Raw genomic sequence first — 20,649 nt, forward strand, 5'->3', positions numbered from 1 at the left:
ACTCTCTGCCAACTCTGGGAACCCCCCTCTCCCCGGGTGTCCTCGTGGCCAGCAGGTGCCTGAGCCGGAGTCGCACAGACGTGACCCTGGGGGAGCCTCTGGAGGGGCAGAGAGAAGGGCTTGAGAGGCCCTGAAGAATCCCCAGCTGAAGTGAAGTCTTTCCTCAGGGACTGGTGTGCCTGGAGGGCCGTGTCCACTGGTGGCTCCTGAGGCGTGGGCCCCCCCACCCCGGGTCGCTCCACCCAGACCTCGCTCCCGGGAGCCTCCCCTCCCCAGCTCCGGCTCCCTCCTTTCCTGGCTGTCTGCTGTCGAGCCTGCCATTTCCGCTCCACCGGCAGTCCCTCCACGCATGGCCCCATGTCCTCCTGTGGCACCCCCGGCTCCCTCGCTTTTCCCCTTTTCCTCCATACTCACCCCCTCCTCCCACCAACGCTGCGTTGTTTCCCTGTTCTGGGACAAATCGCCAATTAAGCAGCCCAGCTGCAGGACTGGGAACAGCTGGGGAGGTGCCATGCGGCCAGGGGGACAGCTGTGCGCAGCTGGTGGGGGCGCTCCCCCCTCCCGCATCGTGCCAGCTATCAGGTGGCACACAGCTGCTGCCAGATAACACCTCTGCTGGCGGCTGGGAGTGCGCCCTTCCCCCACCTCTTCCCTCTGTGGTTAAGACAGCTCTTATTTCTCTCTTCTGCAGCACCCCCTCCCGCCCCCAATACAAACACCCCACCCAAACTGATTCGATTCGTGTTCCAAAGATGGCAACTCTGGAGACCGGCCCCGACTTCACCTCATCCTCCCAGGACAGGAGACTGGTCCCCTGGGGGCCCTGCTTTGTCTTAGCGTGTTGGATGGCGAGCCCTCTGGGCGCAGACACGATCTGGCATCATCAGGCTGTTGGAGGCAAGCTCAAATGGGGCGCTCTCTGTGTCCCTGTCTCTTGCCAAATGCCACCTCCATCTCTGGTCCTGGGAGCAGAGCAAAGCCCAGGAATGACCCACCCTGACAGTCCGACCTCTGGGTGCCTGACCAAGGGCATCCCTTCCTGGCTCCCTCACCCCCAGCTCCCACCCAGGCCCTCCAGCCTCCTCCCTGCTCCCTTGTCGGATTTTGTTTCTCCATTGTGGTCCGAAGGGCCCATGCCTGTGCTTTCCCTTCCTGTAAGGAGCCCTCCCTGGCTTCTTCCTGGCAGAGCGGGACCTGTAGCCCAGGACCCCATGGAGTAGGCCCCAGCCTGCCCCTCCTCAGGGGCCTCCTCACTCTTTTCTTTTTTTCCTTTGACTGAGCTCTTAGTTTCCCCAGTGGAAGCACAGAGTCTAAGCCACCGGACCCCTAGGGAAGTTCCTGGCCCCTCACTCTGAAGCTGCTCCCCAGGGCTCCTCCTGCACACCTTCCCTGCCCTCTGGCCCTGCCTCCGCGCTTTGATTCTGTGCACCTTGGAGCTCATAATCTGTTTGTCAGGGGGCAAGATGGCCCCGCTTGTTCACACCCTGCCCGGCGCACCAAAGGGCCTGATTTCCCTCACCTGTCAGCAGCAGATGGTCTTCACTCAGGGCCTCGATGATCAGGCAGAGGCGGCTTGGGGAGCCCTGAGGGAAGGGGGCAGCCAGGAGGGGGCTGAGGAGAGAAGGAGTGAGCTGCTGGCTTCCCGCCTCCCCCGCTCCCTTCCTGGCCCAGCTAAACCTGCCCCGTGTTGCTGATTCCTCCCCTCAGGCCCGGCTTCTCTAAAGAAGTCAGGAAAGCTGGACTTCTGCAGTGCCCTCTCCTCTCAGGGCAGCTCCCCGCGCATGGCTTTCACTCACCACCCGCTGCCTGTGCTTGCTGGAGTCAGACCAGGTGAGAAATGGAGGGCCCAGAGGGGGGCAGCGGGGGTGGCAGAGGAGCCCTGCCTGAGGGGTAGCTGGCCAGGGAACCCTGAGTGACAGCCCCAGCTCTCTGAACTGGCCGTGGTATAGCAGTGGGTGGGGTGGGGATGGGCCCTCCCTCCACAGCAGCAGGCCAGCCCTGGGCCTTCTCATCATGTTCCCCACTCTCCTACTTGCCTCTCGCACCCCATGTGCCGGGGTGCACACCTGCCTGTGTGCTGTGTGTATCTGTGAGGATGTGTGTTTGCTTATGTTTGTGCGAGGGCGCTGTGTGCACGTGTTCGATGCACGTGTGCTCGTGTTTGCATGGATGTGTGCACACATGTGTGCGCGTGACATGTGCACACATGTGTGGTGACATGTGCACACGTGTGCTGTGTGCGTGCGCACGTGTGCTGCATGCATGTGTGTGGTGTGTGCACATGTGTGCTGTGTGTGTGCACGTGATGTGTGCACACGTGTGTGCTGTGTGCATGTGGTGATGTGCGCACACGTGTGCTGCGTGTGTGTAGTGACGTGCACACAAGTGTGTGCTGTGTTTGTGTGTGTGACGTGTGCACACGTGTTTGCTGTGTGTGTGCATGTGACGTGTGCACATGTGTGTGCTGTGTGGCGCAGGCCTGTCCTGAGGCCTTAGGCCCGCTCCTCCCAGCTCTCCTTGCTTCCCACCAGCTGTGGATCAGAGAGCACAGTCTTCTGCTTCTGCCCTCCTTCCAGTTCCTCTCTCTCAGCGCCCCAAAGTGCCCAGGGTCTGTTTTCCCTGGCACCAGCCCAGGTTACGCTGAGGGACCCTCAGAGGGGTCCAAGCTCCCTGCTCGAGGCCTCCCCGCTCTTTTCCAGAAGCGAAGGGCTAGGCTAAGGGGAAAGGAAAGGAACCGGCCGGCTGCCTGCTGGGGGCGGGGGGACTCTCTGCTTCAGTCTGGCAGAGAGAGAGCTTGAGGGGAGGTTGCTGCCAGGTTCTGCAGGGGATGGAACCAGGTGGGAAACTGTGGGAGCCTCTTCCCTCTTGAGAGACGCCTGGACTTTTTCTGAACACTGCCCTGTGTCTGCCTGCCACCTCCTGGCCCCTTGGGTAGGACACGGAGAACACGGAGGGTTACCCTCCTGGCTTCCTCCTCAGGGCCTCCTGGCCGGGAGCCAGCAGAAGGGCAGGGCGTGGTCACCGCAGGGTGGGGGTGGGGAGCCCAGGCCCTCCGCACAGGCAGGGGAGGGCGGCAGGCCCCGCTCTACTCAGCTTTTATGAACTCCAGAGAGAAGCCAAGTTTCTTTAGGCCCCTAATGAAACTGAGAGCAAGAGCGAACTGATTGGAAACAGACAGGATAGGGAGGACTTGGCTGGGGAAGGACTGGGGCCTGCTCTGGGGTGGGAGCCGTGCGTCCAAGGAAGTGTGTACGAGCCATGGGGCCCGAGCACAGAAGAATATGACCTGGGGAGCTGCAGCCAGGTGCACACCCAGCCTCATGCAGGACGTGTGTGTGTGCTCTGGAGGCCCCTCTTGCGCTGGCACAGGGCCGGGTGTTTGTCCGGCACCCCACTGAATGGTCTGCCTGCTCCCCAAGGCTCCCACCCAGGCCCTGCACCAAGGAGGGGTGTGTGAGGCACTGACCTTGGCGCAGAATGTCAGGGAGCACCTGAAATTTCAGTCATCAAAATTTATAAATGATATTAAATGCAATGTTCCAAAAATTAAAACAATTGCAAAAAATACACGATGAGCGAATATCAGTATTTTAAATAAAAGGACTGACCTTGTAATTGCATGACCCTGCCTCACCACACAGGGCTTCCCAGGTGGCGCTAGCGGTAAAGAACCCACCTGCCAATGCAGGACGTAAGAGATGTGAGTTCAGTCCCTAGGTTGGGAAGGTCCTGAGGAGGAGGACTTGGCAACCCAGTCCAGTATTCTTGCTTGGAGAATCCCATGGACAGAGGAGCCTGGCGAGTTACAGTCCATGGGGTTGCAAAGAGTCAGACACAACTGAGCGACTGAGCACGCACACACGTCTCACCTCACTCTAACTTTGGTCCTGATTCCAATCAAACTTTATTTATAAAGAGAAGCAGCTGGTCTCTGGGCCATCCCTAGTTTTGCCAATTCAACCTTTTAAAATACTGCCTTCAGATGCTACTTACTTTGGTTTTACTGAGTGTTTTTGGCGCCATCTTGCACACTTTCACACTAGCAGCCAGCGCCTCACTGCCCCCGCCCCGCCCCGCCCCTGCCCTGCCCCTGCCCTGTTCTCTGGACCCCGTTCCAGAGAACCCGAAGGGCTCCTCGTCCTCAGTGCCCTCGCCACGGCCTTCCGGGCCCTGACGACAGCCTCTTCTTCCCGCCGCTTGCACGCAGGGAGCCCCCGGGCCACGGCGTCGGCGCTGCACTTCCCCTCCACGTCCATCATCCAGCAGTCGAGCCCGTACTTCACGCACCCAACCATCCGCTACCACCACCACCACGGGCAGGACTCACTGAAGGAGTTTGTGCAGTTTGTGTGCTCGGATGGCTCGGGCCAGGCCACCGGACAGGTGAGTCCACAGGACCCCACAAGCCCCCTCTACAGCTCATCTTTGCGTCTGTCTGTCTGTCTCAGGGCCCACAGGGAGAGGGCCCCAAAGCCTGGAGCCCACCTGGGGCTGGAGCAGCCAAGAGCTGGGACAACCGAACAGCACAGTCTTCTGGGTCCGGGAGCAAGGCTCCACGTGCCCGCCGGGGGCTTCTTCATCCCAGTTCGGAGAGGACGGGGCAGTGGCTGGGCCTGCCTTGCTTGGGCTCTTTACCCTCCTCTGGTCTTTCCCTGTAGCAGGAGTGGACCAATGATCTGTCCAATCCAGGCCCAGACCCCTTAGCTCCTGACACCCCTCTTAAACCTCAGGGCTGCAAGGATTCACCCTGCTGACACTGGGACTGTTGGTTCTCTGTGGTGTGGGAATGTCCTGTGCACTGTGGGATGCTGAGCAGCATGCCTGGCCCCCACCCACTTGATGCCAACGACAGCGCCCTCTGTCCAGCTGTGTTGGTCGTGACCGTCTCCAGACTCAGTGTGCTCGGGGGCACCTTCCTCATCCCCAGTGAGAAGCCCTTGGGAGAGGGCAGGCTTCCTTCCACAGGCTGTGTCATGAGACTCCTGTTGGCGGGACTCTTAATGAGGGGCTCTCAGGTCAGTCACGGTTCTGGAATAAAGTGTTTCTGCTCCTCAGCCTGGGAGAGAGACGGCTCCCCATGGAGCTCTGAGGCCCACTGTCCTTCTCCATCAGCAAGCCCTAGAGCAGAGACACAGATCCACTGAACAGAGAACTATCCCCGACGGCAGTGAGCCACCCATGACCCTTCAGTGGGACAGTGGTCCTTGTTTAGTTCCTGGGAGACCATTCCAGGTTGGGGCATGGTGATCTCTAGACCTCTGGGAATGTTCTGGAACTCCAGCAGCATACTGTGCTGTAAGAAGGCCCAGCTGCTTGCCTCTCAGTTGGTCCAGCCTGGAACTGCACCGTGAGAGGTGAGGTGTGGCGGACACTCAAAGTGCTCTGGCAGGGAAAGGCATTGGAACCCCGTGCAAGAAGCCGCCCTGGGAGAGAAGTGGCGTCCCGATGTGGAGCAGGGCTGCGGCCTGGCCCCCGTGTTCTTGCTGTCCAGGGCAGAGGCCAGTCTTCTTCCCTCCCTCCTTCTCTTCTCACCTTTTCTGCTTTTCTCATCTTTTTTCCCCCTCTACCCTGCGAGGGTTTCTTTTGCTGGCTCTGCAGCTCCTTGGCACATGCAGAGTTTTGCCCACCTCTCTGGACAAGCTCTGTCCACTTGTAGGGGCACTGAGGGAAAAATGGACACAATTCGCACAGCTCCCGTGCTTCCTTCAGAGATGCCAGCGGAATCTATGGGAGCTGCCGGCCTGTATCCCAGCACCAGGGGTCCTGGGTTCTGGAATCTGGATTGGAGGGGATAGGAACCTTGGTGTTCCTGCTTCTCAGCTATGGGGGCAGCTGGGGTTTCAATTGAAATGTGACCCACCTGGGGAACCGACTTAGCCCAGAGAACCGACTTAGCCCAGAGAACCAAAGCTAACCCACAGGACCCTCGAGTGTGGGTCAGTCCATCCCTGGGCATCCTGACAGCCAGGTCCTGCGCCTCCCCCTTGACTTGAGCACTCAAGATCAAGGGCTCAGGAAGTCCATGGCCATCCAGTGGTTATGACTCCGCGCTTTCATGGCCAAGGGCCTGGGTTCCGTCCCTGGTCAAGGAACTAAGATCCTGCAAGCCATGTGTCATGGCAAACAAAGAAAAGATCAAGGGCTCCTTGGTCTCAAAAGTTCTCTTCTCAAGGCAGGTGCTTGCTCTGAGTAGACTGTTGACAAAAAGCTAGTTATTGACAGGGGAGCAAACAGCCCCTCTGGTTAAAGAGAAAGTCTAGTTTGGCTGGAGAGCAGTGTCTGTAGGTTTCCTCTTGTGGCCTGTTGTGCCTGAGAGTTGGGTGTGGGGTGGAAATCTGCAGTGAGCCTGCTCCTTGGGGCCCAGTTTCTGAGAGGAGACTAGAGATGGCCTCCACCATGGTGTGGAGGAGGAGCCAGAGGCCCTGGGCTCTGCAGCTGACCTGGTGGTAGAGGGGGGCCTGTACTGGACTGTGCTTGCACCACGCCCACCCCAGAGTAGTGGTTCTTAGTCTTAGCGTGTGTGAGAGTGACTTGGAGGTGACACACAGATGGCTGGGCCTCATCTAAGTTTGATTCAGCAGCTCTGGTGTGGGGTGTAGAATCTGCATTTCTCCCCAAGTTCCCGGGTGACGCTGCTTCTTCTTGTCAGGGGACCCACTTCGAGAACCACTGATGTAGAGACTAGAGGAGTAAATTATAACTTCCTGAGAATCAGAAGTTATGAACCATCTTTGCAGAAAATTACACGCATACAAAATTTTACAGTGTGCAGAATGTTTCCCAGGTACCTCTTAGACCCCAGTGTAAGTTCCTGACTGAGAAAATTAGATCAGTAAAGACTAAGGCCAAGTGGAGATCCACTTAGGGGAGGGGTCCCCAACCTCTGGGCTATGAACCGGTACCTCTTGTCAGATCAGCAGTGACATTAGATTAGAAATAAAGTGCACGATAAATGTAATGCGCTTGAATCATCCTGAAACCATCCCCTTCTCCCCCTGGTTCGTGGACAAATCGTCTCCCACGAATCCAATCCCTGGTGCCCAAAAGGTTGGGAACTGCTGATTAGAAGACACGCAAAGGGCAGAAAGAGGGTGCCCAGTTAGCTGTGTTTCTGGCACAGAGACGAGACTGCCAAGTGAGCACAAGAGAGAAGACCCGGGGACTGATGGGAGGCCATGGCGCTGGGAGGCAGAAAGCCTGATTCCAGCTCAGCCTTGCTCTCCAGTTGCAGAGTGGCCAGGTCCGCATCTTCATCTGTCAGTTGAAAGGGAGGTGCTATCCCAGCTTCTAGCTTATTTCTAAGCTCTTAAACTCACGAGGTCTTAAGGCACCACAAAGTCCCAAGATCTTGAGATTTTTAAAACTTCAACTTGTACCCCAACCAGAGCAGAGACAGCCTAGCCTGGTTGGGACTTGCTTCTAGAATCTGGATGTTATAAATCAGTAGCTTTCCATGTCTGGCCGTATCGGGCCAGGATTTGTTTTATCAGATGAGATTAGTGATTCAGAGCCTTCTGCGGGGAGACAGGCTCTTGAGGAAGCAGAGGCCACCCTGTGGGAGCAGGGGCTGCTCAGAAAGCTCCCATGTCCCAGCCACTCCTGGAGCCCCAGCTCAGGACAGCCTGGAGAGGAGTGAGGCTGTGATCCATTGGGATCGTTCTACTTCCTGTCCTTATGAAAGAGCAAGATAGGAACCAGATAGGCTATGGAAATGAGGGAAGGCAGTTGCCACTTCTGTGTCAGCATCACCCTGCAGAGCTGGTGGCATGCTCTTGCTTGGAACCAACAGCCTAACCGGGAGACCACGTTTTACGTCAGATGTCATCGTAGCTATGAAAGGTCTTGGGGCACTGGGGTGTCTGAACTCCTTTGGATTTGGAAAGAGGGTTGATAAGTCTATGGGTCCATGGAATCAGACAGACATGGCCATGAACTTCAGGCCTTTCCCATTGCAGCTGGGTGACTTTGGCTAGAACGCTTAACCATGAGGAGCCTCAGTTTCCTCTGTTGTGAACGGGGGAGAGTGGAGCTTCCCTTCTCCTAAGGGTTTGGCACCATTAGCCTGTGGACCGCTGGGCCTTGGTCCTGGGGGTGGCCCTGTGTGTTATAGGGAAGGTGTCAAGCAGCATCCTCAGCCTCCACACCCTCAAGTTGTGTCAACCAGAATGTCTCCAAACACTGTCAGTACCCCTGTGGGGCAGGCAGAAACAAGAGCCATTGCCTTAGAGGTGGTTGGAGGACTGGACACAGCCTGAGTGAAGTGCCTGGTTCAGTGCCAGCTGCCGAGCTGAAGAGCACTGACTGCAGAGGGGAGGCCCCTTGGAGTCTCATTTTCATAGTCCAGGTGAAACCAGTCAGGATCGAAGGATGACAAAGCTGGAGACAGAGTAGGGCTGGATTCTGCAGGGTTTGCTAACAGGAGGAAGAGCCTATGAACCTCCCATGGTCTTAAACGTGGGGTTGCTGGGAGGACAGAGGTTTGAGCCACAGGAGAGAGGCCAGCTGAGGAGGAAGAGTTCTGGCCTGGCCCCTGTGAGCCCAGCTGCAGGTGGTCATGGAGGGCACTGCCTGGAGCAGCAGGAGGTACAAGGTCCTCCTGTGTCTGCCGGAAGCCAGGGGCCTCTGCCCCTCTCTGTGGGGCCAGCATGCCCTGAACCCCAAAGGCCGATGAACACAATGCCACACGTGGGGCCTGGAGGAGGAAACTCAAGTTTAAGGCACAAGAGGGAGTAATGGACAATTGGTGGCTCTGGTCGCTGGTCCCGGCTTCTGGGGGAACTGGGGCTGCCAGCAATGGGTTTTCCTCTTGGGCTGCTCTGTAGCAGATAGGCTAGCATCCAGTGTCCTCAGGCACATGCCCTGGCTTCCCCCCGAGGCCATGACACGGGGCACATGCTGGTGGGCCTGTGGTCCTTGGTTGGGTCAGCTGATCCTACCCCAGGAGCCCACCCAAGGGAGGCACGTGTGTGTTTTGGGGGAGCATAGGGAGTAAGCTGGTGCATCTTTGCTGCCATTGGAGAAAGTCATCAGAGTGTGACAGTTCAGAGCGCAGCTGCTTGTATAGTTAAATGGCAAGTTTTTGTACCTAAAACCTGTTCCCTAAGAAATAACAAATCACCCGTCGGACATCCCCCTTCCTCCCTCCCACCACTTCAAAAGAGGACTACGGAAAAAAAAAAGAGAAACACCTGAGAGACCAAATAGAGGCCTCATGCCCTCACCAGCCCTGCGCCCTGGAGAACCCCAGCCCGCATTTTCGCCGCGAGCGCCCCCCGGCTCCCAGGAGCGAGCTGGCGTGTCCGCGCAGGGGAGCGTGTGTCTGTGTGTGATGTGCCTTCATGCGTCACTCTATTTATGTTGTTCGCAGCCCAACGGTAGCAGCCAGGGCAAAGTCCCGGGGTCATTTTTGCTACCACCGCCGCCTCCAGTGGCCAGACCTGTGCCCCTTCCTATGCCTGATTCCAAATCCACCAGCACTGCCCCAGACGGCGCCGCCTTGACTCCTCCGTCACCTTGTAAGTGGACGATGAAACCAAAACCACAACGCCCAGCATCCCCGGCCCGTCCAAACAGTCTCCACTGCAAAAAGAAGAGCCCCCTCTCTCACTGCCAAAGCCCCCCAACCCAGAGTGCCTCCCACCCAGATGAGGACAGAGCTGAGCCCCCCAACCTTGGCCTCTGGGGCCTTAGGTGCACCAGCCAGCACCCCACGAGCCCCCTGCCCGCCCACTGCTCCCAGCTGGGGCCCCTGGCCCAGGCCCCTCCGGGGGGCGGGAGAGGGAGCACAGTGGGGGCACCCAGGCCAGGGGTGCTGGCCAGGGTGGGCGGGGGGAGGGGAGGCACAGCCATGCCATCTTCATGCCTAACTGCTGTTTTTTTTTTCATTTTTTGTTTTTTCGTTTTTTGATTTTTTTGTTGTTTCGTTGTGCCCCTCCCCACACACCAAGAAAATTAAATGTGACCACAAGGCGACGCCACCACCATCCCCTTTTTGCCTTGCCCCCCACCTTCATTCTGGGCCCCTCAGGCCTCTAAAGTTGCAGCAGGCCAGCCCCTGATCCCCTCCTCCAGCCTTCAGTCTCACATTTGGTTTCTCGTTGTTCCTCTTTTTTTTTTTTTTTACCTTCCCTCCCATCCCTCCCCTTTCCCTCAATTTCTTCCCAGGTTGGATGTTCCAAGGACAAGGAAGGGCTCTGGACCTTGGCTTACTTCATCTCTTTCTCTCTCTCTCTCTTTTTTTAAACCGATGACAAATTTTGTCAAAGGGAAGAGAAAAATCTGAGTTGAGAGGCCCCAGCTAGACCCGACGACGCATGGACAGGAGAGGCGGAGGGTGGGCGGCGTGCCGTCTGGGGGGCTGTAGGCGGGGTGGGCGGCGCGCTGGGGGCTGGCAGGCTGTGGGCCAGGACGGGGCGGTGGCGGCGGAAGGGGCGTCCCATTGCACCACTCTTCTCGGCCTCGCGCTCTCTGCCTCACCTTCTTTTTTCATGGTTTGCGTTCTTTTCCCCTCTTCATCCTCTTCATGTCATCTTCTCATCTGCATTTGCCACGAGACACAAAGTCATGGTCATGGTCATTGGAGGTGGGCAGGGTGGGAGGGGGCCGCTTATGGACAGAATCTGGTGAGCACGGGGTCCCTGGGGTGTATCCTGCGCTGGGAGGGATGGGAGGGGGACTCCCAGTTAGCCTGTGACCCTCCTCATCCTTTCTGGGGGCTTCCTTCCTCCCAGGGTACAGGGCCAGCTCCTTCCCATAGGGCTCCAGCCAGACAACCTAGAAGAGCTCCAGAATGTTTGGCCCGTTTACCCTCTCAGGCCTCAGAACAACTGCCCCTGCTGCCCACACCCTGGGGCTTTGCCAGGCCCTCCGGCCTCCTCCTTCTCTGCACGTGGGCCCATCTTGGTCCCTGGGAACCGCAGGACCATAGGAGCTGGCTCATCCATCAGAGGAGGAGAATGCCTGCCAGGCCTGAGCCCTGCCGCCCCTGCGCCTGAGCCAGCAGCCAGCTCCCAGACCCTCTCTGACTTGTCCCACCCAGCTTAGCCCTCTACTGGGACCCTTCAAGTTCCCCAAGCCATGGGCCTAGGCTTTGGGCCCAGGGTGGTAAGCGGTGCAGCACCCAACCAGGCGCCCCTGTTGGAGGGGTAGCCCGGCTGAGATGGCCTTCTCCCAGCAGGGCGTGGCCAATCCCCAGAGCTCCCAGACTCCTGGGCTCCCTTTTCTCCAAAACCAAGAGGCCCAGCAGGAAAACAAGGGTTCTTACTTCAGGTGCTCTGGGAGGAGGGAACAGAACTGGGTCCACCGGGCCACAGCTAGAGCCTCCAGGGCCACAAAAGAGCTTCCTGGCTGCGGCGGATGGAGTGCCCGGGCCAGGGAACCGCAAGCTCCTGGTCAGGGAGAGGATAAGGGGGCCCCTCTGGCCTGGCCTTCCCGCCGCCAGCCTCAGCCCAGGCAGCATGGTCTAACCCAGTCTTTCCCTCTCTCAGCAGCCCTACAGGGCAGTGCCCGGGTGGGCCCCCAGTCCTCACGGGGTCTCTCCCTCTCTCCCCTGCTCCCCACAGCATTCGCAACGACAGGCGCCTCCTCTGCCAACCGGTTTGTCAGCATCGGACCCCGGGACGGCAACTTTCTGAACATCCCACAGCAGTCTCAGGTAGGAGGCCCTGCCCACCAAGTGGACACAGGCAGGGGTGGGGGCCTTCCAGTGTTCTGCAGGAGGCCAGGGTCCTCGGGGCAGTCAGAAGAAGAGGCTGGGGCAGGGCTGGAGAGCTCAGGTTTTTGCGCGCCCAGCTGAGCCTGCCTCCTCAGGCAGCCCCAGGCCCCTTGGCTAATCAGCTAATTGGATAATTAGCTCTGACAGCCCTGGCCCTGGGGAAGGCAGCCAAGGACCCAAGGCTAGAGGCGCTCTGGGCCAGGCCTGGTGGAAGGGAAGGTGGAAGTGGGAGGCTCCATCAGGTGGACAGGGTCTGCCTGGTTGCTTTCCTTCTGCTCTGGGGCATGTCCTTGCCCCTGGCCCTCCCCTCTTCTTGGATTTGGGTGGGCCACGTGCCCAGAGACTCTGGCACTGGGGGTGAGGCAGGGCCCAAAGCTGCCCTGGAGGTACCTCCCCCACGTCCTGTGAATCCTGTCAGAAGAATGGCCAGGCTGTTGGAGCCCCGAGTCCTGCTGCCATCTGCCCCTAGTTCTCACAAGGAGATGTGCCCCCCAGGCTGGCTGCTGGAGGCCCCTGGACCCAGCTTTGCACAGGTGTCTTTGCACCGTGGTGCACTCAGGCCTTCTGCCCTGTTCCTGTCCCTAGGAGGCTGGCAGCCGCCTGCAGAACCCAGGGCCCTTGGCACAGAGGGGAGCAGGCCGAGGAGCAGGGCCCAGGCAGCTTTTACAGTGTGGGCTTCCGGGGAGTGGAGGGAGAACAGGCAAAGATCTTTTCCTTTTGCACATTTGACAAAAACACCACCCTGTGAGCCCAGGGCCTTGGAGGCTTCCTTAGCCCCCGGCCGCCTCTTTCAGCTCCTGCTCTCTCTTTGCTCTGAGGCTCAGGTCCAAAGAAAGTTGGTGGATGGAAGTTTTGTGTGTGTGGTTTAAGGTTTTGTTTTTTTCCCTTTTCCTTTCCCTCCCTAAAAAAAAAAAAAGCCAAAAACTTTGTCAGACTTCAAACTTCAGAGCTCCCTAGTGGCAAGGAGGGGACGGGAGGAGAACTTCAGCCCCCTCCAGCTTCCCACCCCCTTTCCCCAGAGTCACGTCTGACCCGTCTGGTTTCCAGGAGCAACCAGACATGATGTAACACCCAGATGAACTTGAACTTGGGGGTGTTGAGAAGAAAAACAATGGCTTCGAGCAGGGGCTGGAGCCAGCCCCCTCCGCTCTGTGCCAGGGAGGCTGCGAGAGCCCTGCTGGTAGAGGGCAGGAGGGGGTGCCAGAGGAAGGGACAGCAGGCGGGCCTCCCCTCCTGGCTCGGGGCTGGCACCAGGCGGAAGGCTCCAGCGTGCATGCCTGCCCAGCCTCCCTCCTCCTGCTGTCCGCCCTGCAGCTCTGACTGTGTAGTATATTCATGCTTGCTCACTCTCGGGGACCACTGCCACAAGCCCTCCCTCCCCGTTCACCCCGTTTCCGCCTCCACACACTCTCCCTGCTTCACTTTCTCTGTTCCCTTTGGTTGGATAGTGGGCTAACTCAGAATCTGAGGCAAGTTCGGGAAACTTTTTCTTCTTCCCCTGGTTCCTACAGGGAGCCTTGGGGCCCAGGACCCTGAGCAGGCAGGTGTGTCTGGGGGTGGGGGTTGGGGGGCCAGAGGAATCGGACAAGCTGATCAGGGAGCCCTCAGGCCTGGGGGCAAGCAGGCTGCGGCAGCAGTGGGTGCAGGGGGTACGGTGGGGGGTGGTTTCCACAGTAACCAGTGACTTTAGCCGATCTCTGGAGCACCAGATGGAGACAGAACAATAGAATGAGGGAAGAAAAGAGAATTTTAGCAATTTTGTCATTCCCTGGGCAGCGCTTTTTACTTAGTTTTAATCAATTTTGGACCTGGCTCAGGAAACAGGGAGGGGTGAGCAGAAAAAGCCACTTCAGGCTCGGCAGCAGACCTCCCGTTCCCGGGACCCACGGGGCGGCACCAGGGAGTCCCACTAGAGTCGTGTTTGTCCCTAACTCTAGGCCTGGAACTGGAACTGTAATCTTCCTCCACTGAGGGGGCCCCTCAACCTGAGCACTGGTGGTTGTCCCCTTCAACCCCCCTGCCGCCATGCAGCTCAGGAGACCCCTACAGGGGACAACCTGGGGCCTTGGTCTGGCCTGCCGTGGGCAGAGGGGCCAAACAGGCCCTCCCTGCCCGGCGTCCGGTGCCAGTGTAGTCCCCCCTTGGCGTCCCAGGGAACACTTAACACCTGAGCCTGCAGGGACCAGGGGCTCACCCAGGAAGTGCCCCTCTTCCTCGGGCCAGAAGCCTGCTGCTGCAGCCGCCCTCCCCCAGCTGCTCTGGGAAGGCCTCAGTCCTGGCTTCTGCCCACACGTTACCAGGCCCCCCTGTGCCTCCATCTGGCCTAAAATCAGTGATGGGGTTGGGTTCTGGGTCAGGGCTCCAGGGGCTCCCTCACAGGAAGGCAGGTCTCCTCCGTGCGTGTTGTCCGCACATGGCAGGAAGGGTCTTCACCTGCCCAGCAAATGCTAGCAGTGCCCCCGATCACCGTGGCAACCCTGAACCACCGCAGTGCCAAGCACTCCCCCGTCTGCACTGTCTAGTGTGGCAGCCACTGGCCACACATGGCTGTTTAAACAACTAGAGAAAAATTTAGACCCTTGGGCACACTAGACACATTTCAAGTGCTTAGAAGCCATGTGTTGCTAGTGGCTACTGCATTGGACAGTACAACTAGAGAATATTTCCATCATCCCAGAAAGTTCTAGATAATCTCTGAGGCCCTTTCTTTCTTCTCTTTTCCAGTTTTACTGAGATATAATTGACAGATAGTCTTGTATAAGTTTAAGGTGTGCAACATAACGATTTGACTCACGTACACCAGGAAATGACTACCACAACATCCATTTGCTCATAGAATCAAGGCCCTTTCTAACTCTAAACCTCGAAGTCTCCATCTCACAGTGGATGATGGCCTGCAGTTCCAAACCAGAGCCTGACCAGGAGGCATAATCTGTGTGACTAAAACACGTCTTTTAAATATTGGAAAATTTCACATGAAATTGTCTGGATTTTCAGCTTCTTTTGAAAATTTGGCTGACCTAGCCACCCTAGGCCCTCTAGGCCCTCACCTCTATGTGGCAGTCTTGGCTGCAGCCTTGGCGAGGTGGGGGTGTCCTGGTCACCATAGACCCTGCCTCCCTGGGAACGCATCACACATAGCAGTGAGGAGCATGGACTCGAAGCTGCCCCCTGCATTGAGTCCCTGCTCGGCCGTGTGGGCTGTGTGGCCTTGGGCAGGACAACCACCTTCCCTTCACCTGGCTTCTGTGTAGGGTTGGAGTGGGGATAGAATGTGTCTGTACCTGTGCATGCTCTGTAGTTAGCTGTGCTTGGCCTCTGCTGACCTGAGTCTGTGACCCAGTGCCTGGGAGAGACCCCAGGATGCATTTTCAAGGACTCCTTCAATTTTGCCCCAAGGGTACCACCAGGCACTGTAGATCATAGAGGAGCTCCCGGCTCCAACCACCCCATCCCTCTGGCCATGAGGTGGGGCCAGAGCCTTTTGTGCAGGGTACTGCCAGGCAGCCTAGTCCTGGGGGTCCACCCTGGGTGTGTTTTGTGCCTAGTGGCTGCCAGACCAACTACAAGAAGCCAGCGCCCCCTGCTGGCATCCTGAAGGAAGCTGCTGCCCACTGGAGGAGCTTCAGGTTGTTCCCCAGGGCGTGGTACCCACTAGGCTACTGATCCCTTCCCCTGGGCCTGGTACTGTGAGGGACAAAAGTCATGTGGTACCCACCCCTCCCCAGCCTTTCAGCCTTTGGGACCTTAGCTGAGGTATACAGATGGGAATGTCTGCTTTTAATCCAAAGAGACAGAAAACTCAGCAAGAAGCTGGGCTTCCCCCAGCCCACTCCCCAAACCCCTCTGGGGACAAAAGCTGTAGCCTGGAATCCTCCCCCCTGCTCCAGGACCCACACAAAAACCTAACAATTGGAAACATGGCCAGATCCCAGGTCTGTGCCCGTGCCAGCGCCAGCCATGGGGGTCCCACCCGCTGGGCACTGTGCCCACGGGAAGGCCAGCTGGACTCTAGCACTGGAGGCGGGTCTCTTGGAGGAATAGGATTCCCATAGGAGGGACCCTTGCGGGAGGTGCTGGTGTCCTTGACTCGGCTGGAGCTGGAGCCCCTGGGGCTTCAGGAACCAACCTGGAGTCCCAGGACCAGGTCGGGGCAAGAAGGCACGGCCCTGCTCATCTCAGGATCACCTCTTTTTCTGTGTGTCCCATTTCAGTCCTGGTTCCTCTGATAAGATCGACAAAAGAGATGACAAAATGAAAAGAAGAGGTTCCTCAAACGGGGGGAGAAGAAATTTTGAGACGTGGAAAAAAATCCCCCAGCCCAGCCCAGCCCCACCGAAAAGCAAACATTAGACGTCGTCAGCCACTCAGCCCTTCTCTCCTCCAGCCCGGGGACCCCTGCAGGCCCCCAGACGCAGCGCAGTTCTCAGAGAGCCTCGGAAGAGGTCTTGGTGGAGCTGTGCGCCAGCAGCCAAGCAGAAAGAAACGTGCAAAACGGACTCTGTCAGTAGAGGACAGAAAGAAAGGATGCAGAACTGCCTTCCTCCCCCCACATCCCGTCCCGGCCTTCTGGGGAAGGAGCAAAATCCCCAAACAAAGCAACCAGCACAATTCTGAAGGGGCCTGTCCCCTACCCTCACCCTTCCCAGGGGAACCCCACCCTTGACTCCAGCCGGAGCTCAGAGGACCAGCTTGTAAAGATGATGGGGTGCAGATCCCCAGGGCTCTCCCCTGCAGACTCCACCCCCTCCCTCCCTCCCCGCCTTCACCTCTGGCTTCCTCACCTGGACTGGGTGAGGCAGGGTAGCCTTGAGATCCCACTGCCCCTCCCTTGGGCTAGAAGTACCACCCTCCACCCTGGCTCGGAAGGGGACATCCCCTGGAGCTAGTTTCATGCGTCCAGAAAGGAGGGTGTTCTGCCACCCCACCCCGAGCTGCAGGGCCAGTTCCCCAGGCCCCAAGCCCCTCTGTACAGTACATAGGAGAAAAATCGGAATGCTCTTCCAGACGGCCCCTCTCAGCCCGGGACTGGTGCCCTCTCCCCTCTCTCCCGAGGCAGGCCAGGAAGGTCGCCGTCCTGACCGGCCACAAGTGAGGGGAGCTGGGCCCCCAGGTGGCGCCCACACCCAAGCCCCGCATGCAGGTGCCCCGTGCTCTGCCCCATCGGTCCCCGCCCCTGCCCCTCCCTCAGACAGCCCTGCCGCTGCGGGCCGGAGAGTGGAGCAGAAAGGGGACCGGGAGTCGAGCGAGAGAGAGGCAGCCGCCGCTGCTGCCGTCAGCTAAACCTCCACCTGCGCTAGGTAGGCGTCCTGCTCGCCGACTTTCAGTTCCTTTGGAGGGTGTTGGGTGTCGTCCTTTTTCAAAAAGTGTTTTGGAGCTTTCTCTGCCCTACACCGCCCCCCTCATTCCCCACCACACCACCCCCATGGCCACTTCTCTCTGGATTTCAGCTGTAATGTCTTTACTCTTTATTTAGGGGTGGGGCATTCATTGTTTCGGTCTTTGCTGTTGCAGTTGGGAACCCCTCCATTTGAGCAACTTGGGAACAATTTGATAACACACCGCAAGAAGTAGCTCTTCCCCCCCTCCTCCCCACCGCAGCCCCCTCCTCCTCCAAGGGATGGTTGGGGGCATGTCCAGAGGGTCTTCAGAAGTCCCCCCGGGAGGGATGGGAGCAAGAGCGCGCCCAGCCCCGCTCCAGGGTGTGGCTTGGCCCCGCTGGCTTGTCTTTCTGTGCCTTACTCCCTCCTCCCTGCATCTCCCTCCTGCGCCCCTCTCTGGAGTCCTCGTGCCTCTCTCTTTCTCTCTCCTTAACTGTATGAAAACACAAAGCACAGGTCAGGATCCTCTGAAAGTCAAGCAACCCAACATTGCACCACATAGGGGTGGGTTTTGGGCTTTATTTATTGTGAATCTAGTTTGTGAGGCTGTGGCCCCAAGCGAAGGGAGGGAAGGAGGGGAGGGAGGAGGCTGGGGAGGAGCGGAGGGCCCTCGCCTGGGGCCAAAGGGGCCAGCGAGCGGTCGCCTCCTCCCCAGCTGGAAGCCAGGAGGTGGCCGGCCCCAGGGGTGGCTTTTGTGGGAAGTCGAGCGAAGCCCCTCCCCCATCCGCGTGCAGCCCTCGGGGAGGACCGGGTCTGAGAAGCAGGGGACAGGGGAACCCGCGGGAGCCTGGGGGTCGTGGGGAGTAGGGCGGGGGGTGGTGGGGGGCCGGGTGGGCCGGGCGTGACGCGCGGTCAAAGTGCAATGATTTTTCAGTTTGGTTGGCTAAACAGGGTCAGAGCTGAGAGGGGAGCAGAAGGGACCCCGTCCCTCTGCCCGGCCGCGCGCGCCCCTTCCCTCGAAGACAATCGGGGCGGCGGGCGCGGTGGGTCCTCGGGGGCAGGGGGTCTGCGGGGCGCCCGCCCAGGCGAGGTCGGAAGCTGCAGGCCAGCTGGGCCGGGGCGGGAGCGTGCCCTGTAGGGCTGCCCGGGTGGGCACGGGGGTGGGGGGGCCGCTCCTTTCCTAAGTGTCGTGAGGGGCAGACGAGGGCGACAGGAGATGTGGGGACGTGTTAGAAGAGAAAAAAAAAAAAACCCACAAAAATATATATGGGGGAAATGAACTTTTTTTTTTCATTGAACCAAGTGCAATGCATCAGAGTTTTCCTATCTTTGTATGTTAAGAGATTAAGAAAAAAAATTCTATTTTTGTTGTAATGTCCTCGCGGCTCTGGGGACGCTAAAAGAACCGGGCCTGCCCCGCCCTGCGCGGGGATAACGAAAGCTGAGTGTTTTTTTCCTTTTTTTTTTTTGTTCATTTTCAGTTTTTTTTTTTAATCGTTTTCCTGCGTTGACGAGGATGATCTGGGGTTTTTATTTGCTTCGTCGTTCGTTCTCGGTTTCGGTGGGAGGGCTGAAGGAAACGTTCATATTTTAGAATTAAAAAAACCTCGACATTAAAAATCAACACAAGATCAAAAAGGAAAAGGACGAGAGAAAATTATTTTAAAGATAATTCAACATAAAAACCCTGGTGCTTCTTACATTATAAAGTACGTTTTAAAAAACCCACAAACTATTATACATAAGTTTATGAATCAATTAACTATCCTGCACTTGTTAGGAACACGCATATCCCTTCTTTGTTGAGTTTAACGGAACGGGACAGCGGCGTGCGCCCGGCGGCGGGCTGCTCTGGCCGCGGGTCTCCCCGGGCGTCCCTTCCCTGGGGCCCAGCGCCCCCTACTCGCCCGATCCACGGTCCGGGCCCGGGGGCGCGGCGGCGGGTCCCCAGCCCCTCCCCCGCAGAGGTCAATGCCAACGAACAAAGGTCCCCTCCCTCCCTCAGAGGTCCCCAAAGCGTCCTTCTTTGAGCCAGACGCCAACTTGACCCTCACCAGCATTATCAGGAGCGCGCTCGGCAAGTTGGTAGTTTCTTCCCCACCCCAACCTCCCCCTTCCCCGGCGCCCGCGACTCGACAGCACTCCTCCCACCCCCGCCCCCCACCACCGTCACCCTCCGGGGAGCACGGGGAAGGCTCGACGCTCCAGGACAGGACCAGCCAAGCTGACAGGTCGATTCGCCCAGGCCCGCGCACGCACGCACGCACGCACACGGCCCCGCACACAGCCCCATCCTACCCACCCTGCAACCACCCCCCGTCGACTGCCTTACACACCCGCCCCCGCGCTGGCCGGCCGACCTAGTGCCTTGTTCTCACCCCCGTGCTGGCGGAGCGGACGCCGCGCTCTGGGTCCCAGAGGGGCCGGGTGGCTCAGACGACCCACCACCTCCCCACCCCGACCGTGCTGAACGGACCCTCCCCCACACACGAGAGAAAATAAAGGAGCAATAAAGTCACGAGAATTTTCGTCCCCCAATCGAGAGCCCGAGGGGCACCCCAGCCCCGCCTCTGCTCCCCCCACCCACCCTTGGGGCGCCCCCCCGTCCCCCCGCCAGCCAGCCTGGGCCAGCCCCGCTTCGGCCCGGGAGATCCGTGCGCCCGACCAGCACCAGCATCGCGGACCGCAAAGGCCGCCCGTCCCGTCAAACAAGTTTCTTCTTAGGCTAAGAAACGCAGTATATACGAGTATCTCTATATATAGTACTAATGGATTTGGTGTGCTTCCCCCTTAGCGTCCCCGTCCCTCCGCTCCTCTTCCTTCAGCCTGGTCTCCCCCTCTCTCTGCCCTCCACCCCCGTCTCTGCACTGAGATACATAAGAAACAAGGGTAGTTTACTGTCTGTTTTGTTTTCTGGGTTTTCAGTGTCCTAGCGGAATGCAAGTAGGCAGCCAGCCCGTACGTTCCCTCTCCGCCCCGCCCCGCCCCGCCCCCGTCACTGCGCTTCTGTTATACCATCTTTGCCTGACTCTCTCCGGCTTCTCCATTGAATGGCTAATGTGTATGTGAAATAAAGAAATAAAGAAAAACAAAAGCAAGAGCGCCCGAGCCTTCGCTAACGCAGTCGTGCGGGACAGGTTCGGGATCGGTGGGATGGGGTCGCCGCGTGGATTCCGCGCCTCACGGCCTCGCGCCAGGCCGGCCACCGCCACCGTCGACGAGTGCGGATCTCTCAGTCTCCGGGAGGGGGCGCCAGTGAGAAAAGAGCGTGTTCTCAGGCCCCTGCTTAATTCCCTCGGTGACCCCAGCTTGGAAAAATTAGGCCCCTTTGGGTCCAACGGCCGCTCAGATCTGTTGGTTCGCGGACCTCACCCCGCGGAATGGGTACGCGGACAAGGCCACTTCCAGCGGGCCGTGGGCGATAAAAGGGTCTTCAAGCCTCTGAGGGCGACGGTCGCCCTTCGGGACCGCGGGGCCCTTTCCCCTGTAGGGTACTCCTCACTGGTCCTTCTTCGGGGGAGTTGGGTCCAGATCAGGCCCTGCGAGCGCGTCGTCCGCCCCTTCCTAGATGGCCCTGGGCTGACTTTCCAGTGCCCTTCGGCTCAGAGGCGACAC

General features: G+C 58.7%; 1 protein-coding gene across 5 annotated transcripts in view; it reads left to right on the forward strand.

Annotated features, from left to right (window-relative positions):
• The window catches only part of NFIX (nuclear factor I X), a 97,537-nt gene extending 76,902 nt beyond the window's left edge, over positions 1-20,635 (forward strand). For 2 of the 5 annotated variants that reach the window (XM_055431275.2, XM_055431276.2), the window contains exons 7-11: positions 1,708-1,830; positions 4,208-4,383; positions 9,368-9,515; positions 11,562-11,653; positions 15,928-20,041. In XM_055431275.2, the coding sequence (XP_055287250.1) occupies positions 1,708-1,830; positions 4,208-4,383; positions 9,368-9,515; positions 11,562-11,653; positions 15,928-15,942 (554 nt within the window). In that variant the 3' untranslated portion in view covers positions 15,943-20,041. Of the gene's footprint in view, positions 1-1,707; positions 1,831-4,207; positions 4,384-9,367; positions 9,516-11,561; positions 11,654-15,927 lie in introns of all 5 variants that reach the window. The other 3 variants (XM_055431277.2, XM_088839050.1, XM_088839051.1) reach the window with 3 other exon arrangements.
• Positions 20,636-20,649: the final 14 nt, after the last annotated feature.

This window comes from Moschus berezovskii, chromosome 8 (assembly GCF_049115385.1).
Source record: "Moschus berezovskii isolate FMDL1 chromosome 8, NW_MosBer_1.0, whole genome shotgun sequence".
In the NCBI taxonomy this organism is placed as follows: Eukaryota; Metazoa; Chordata; class Mammalia; order Artiodactyla; family Moschidae; genus Moschus; species Moschus berezovskii.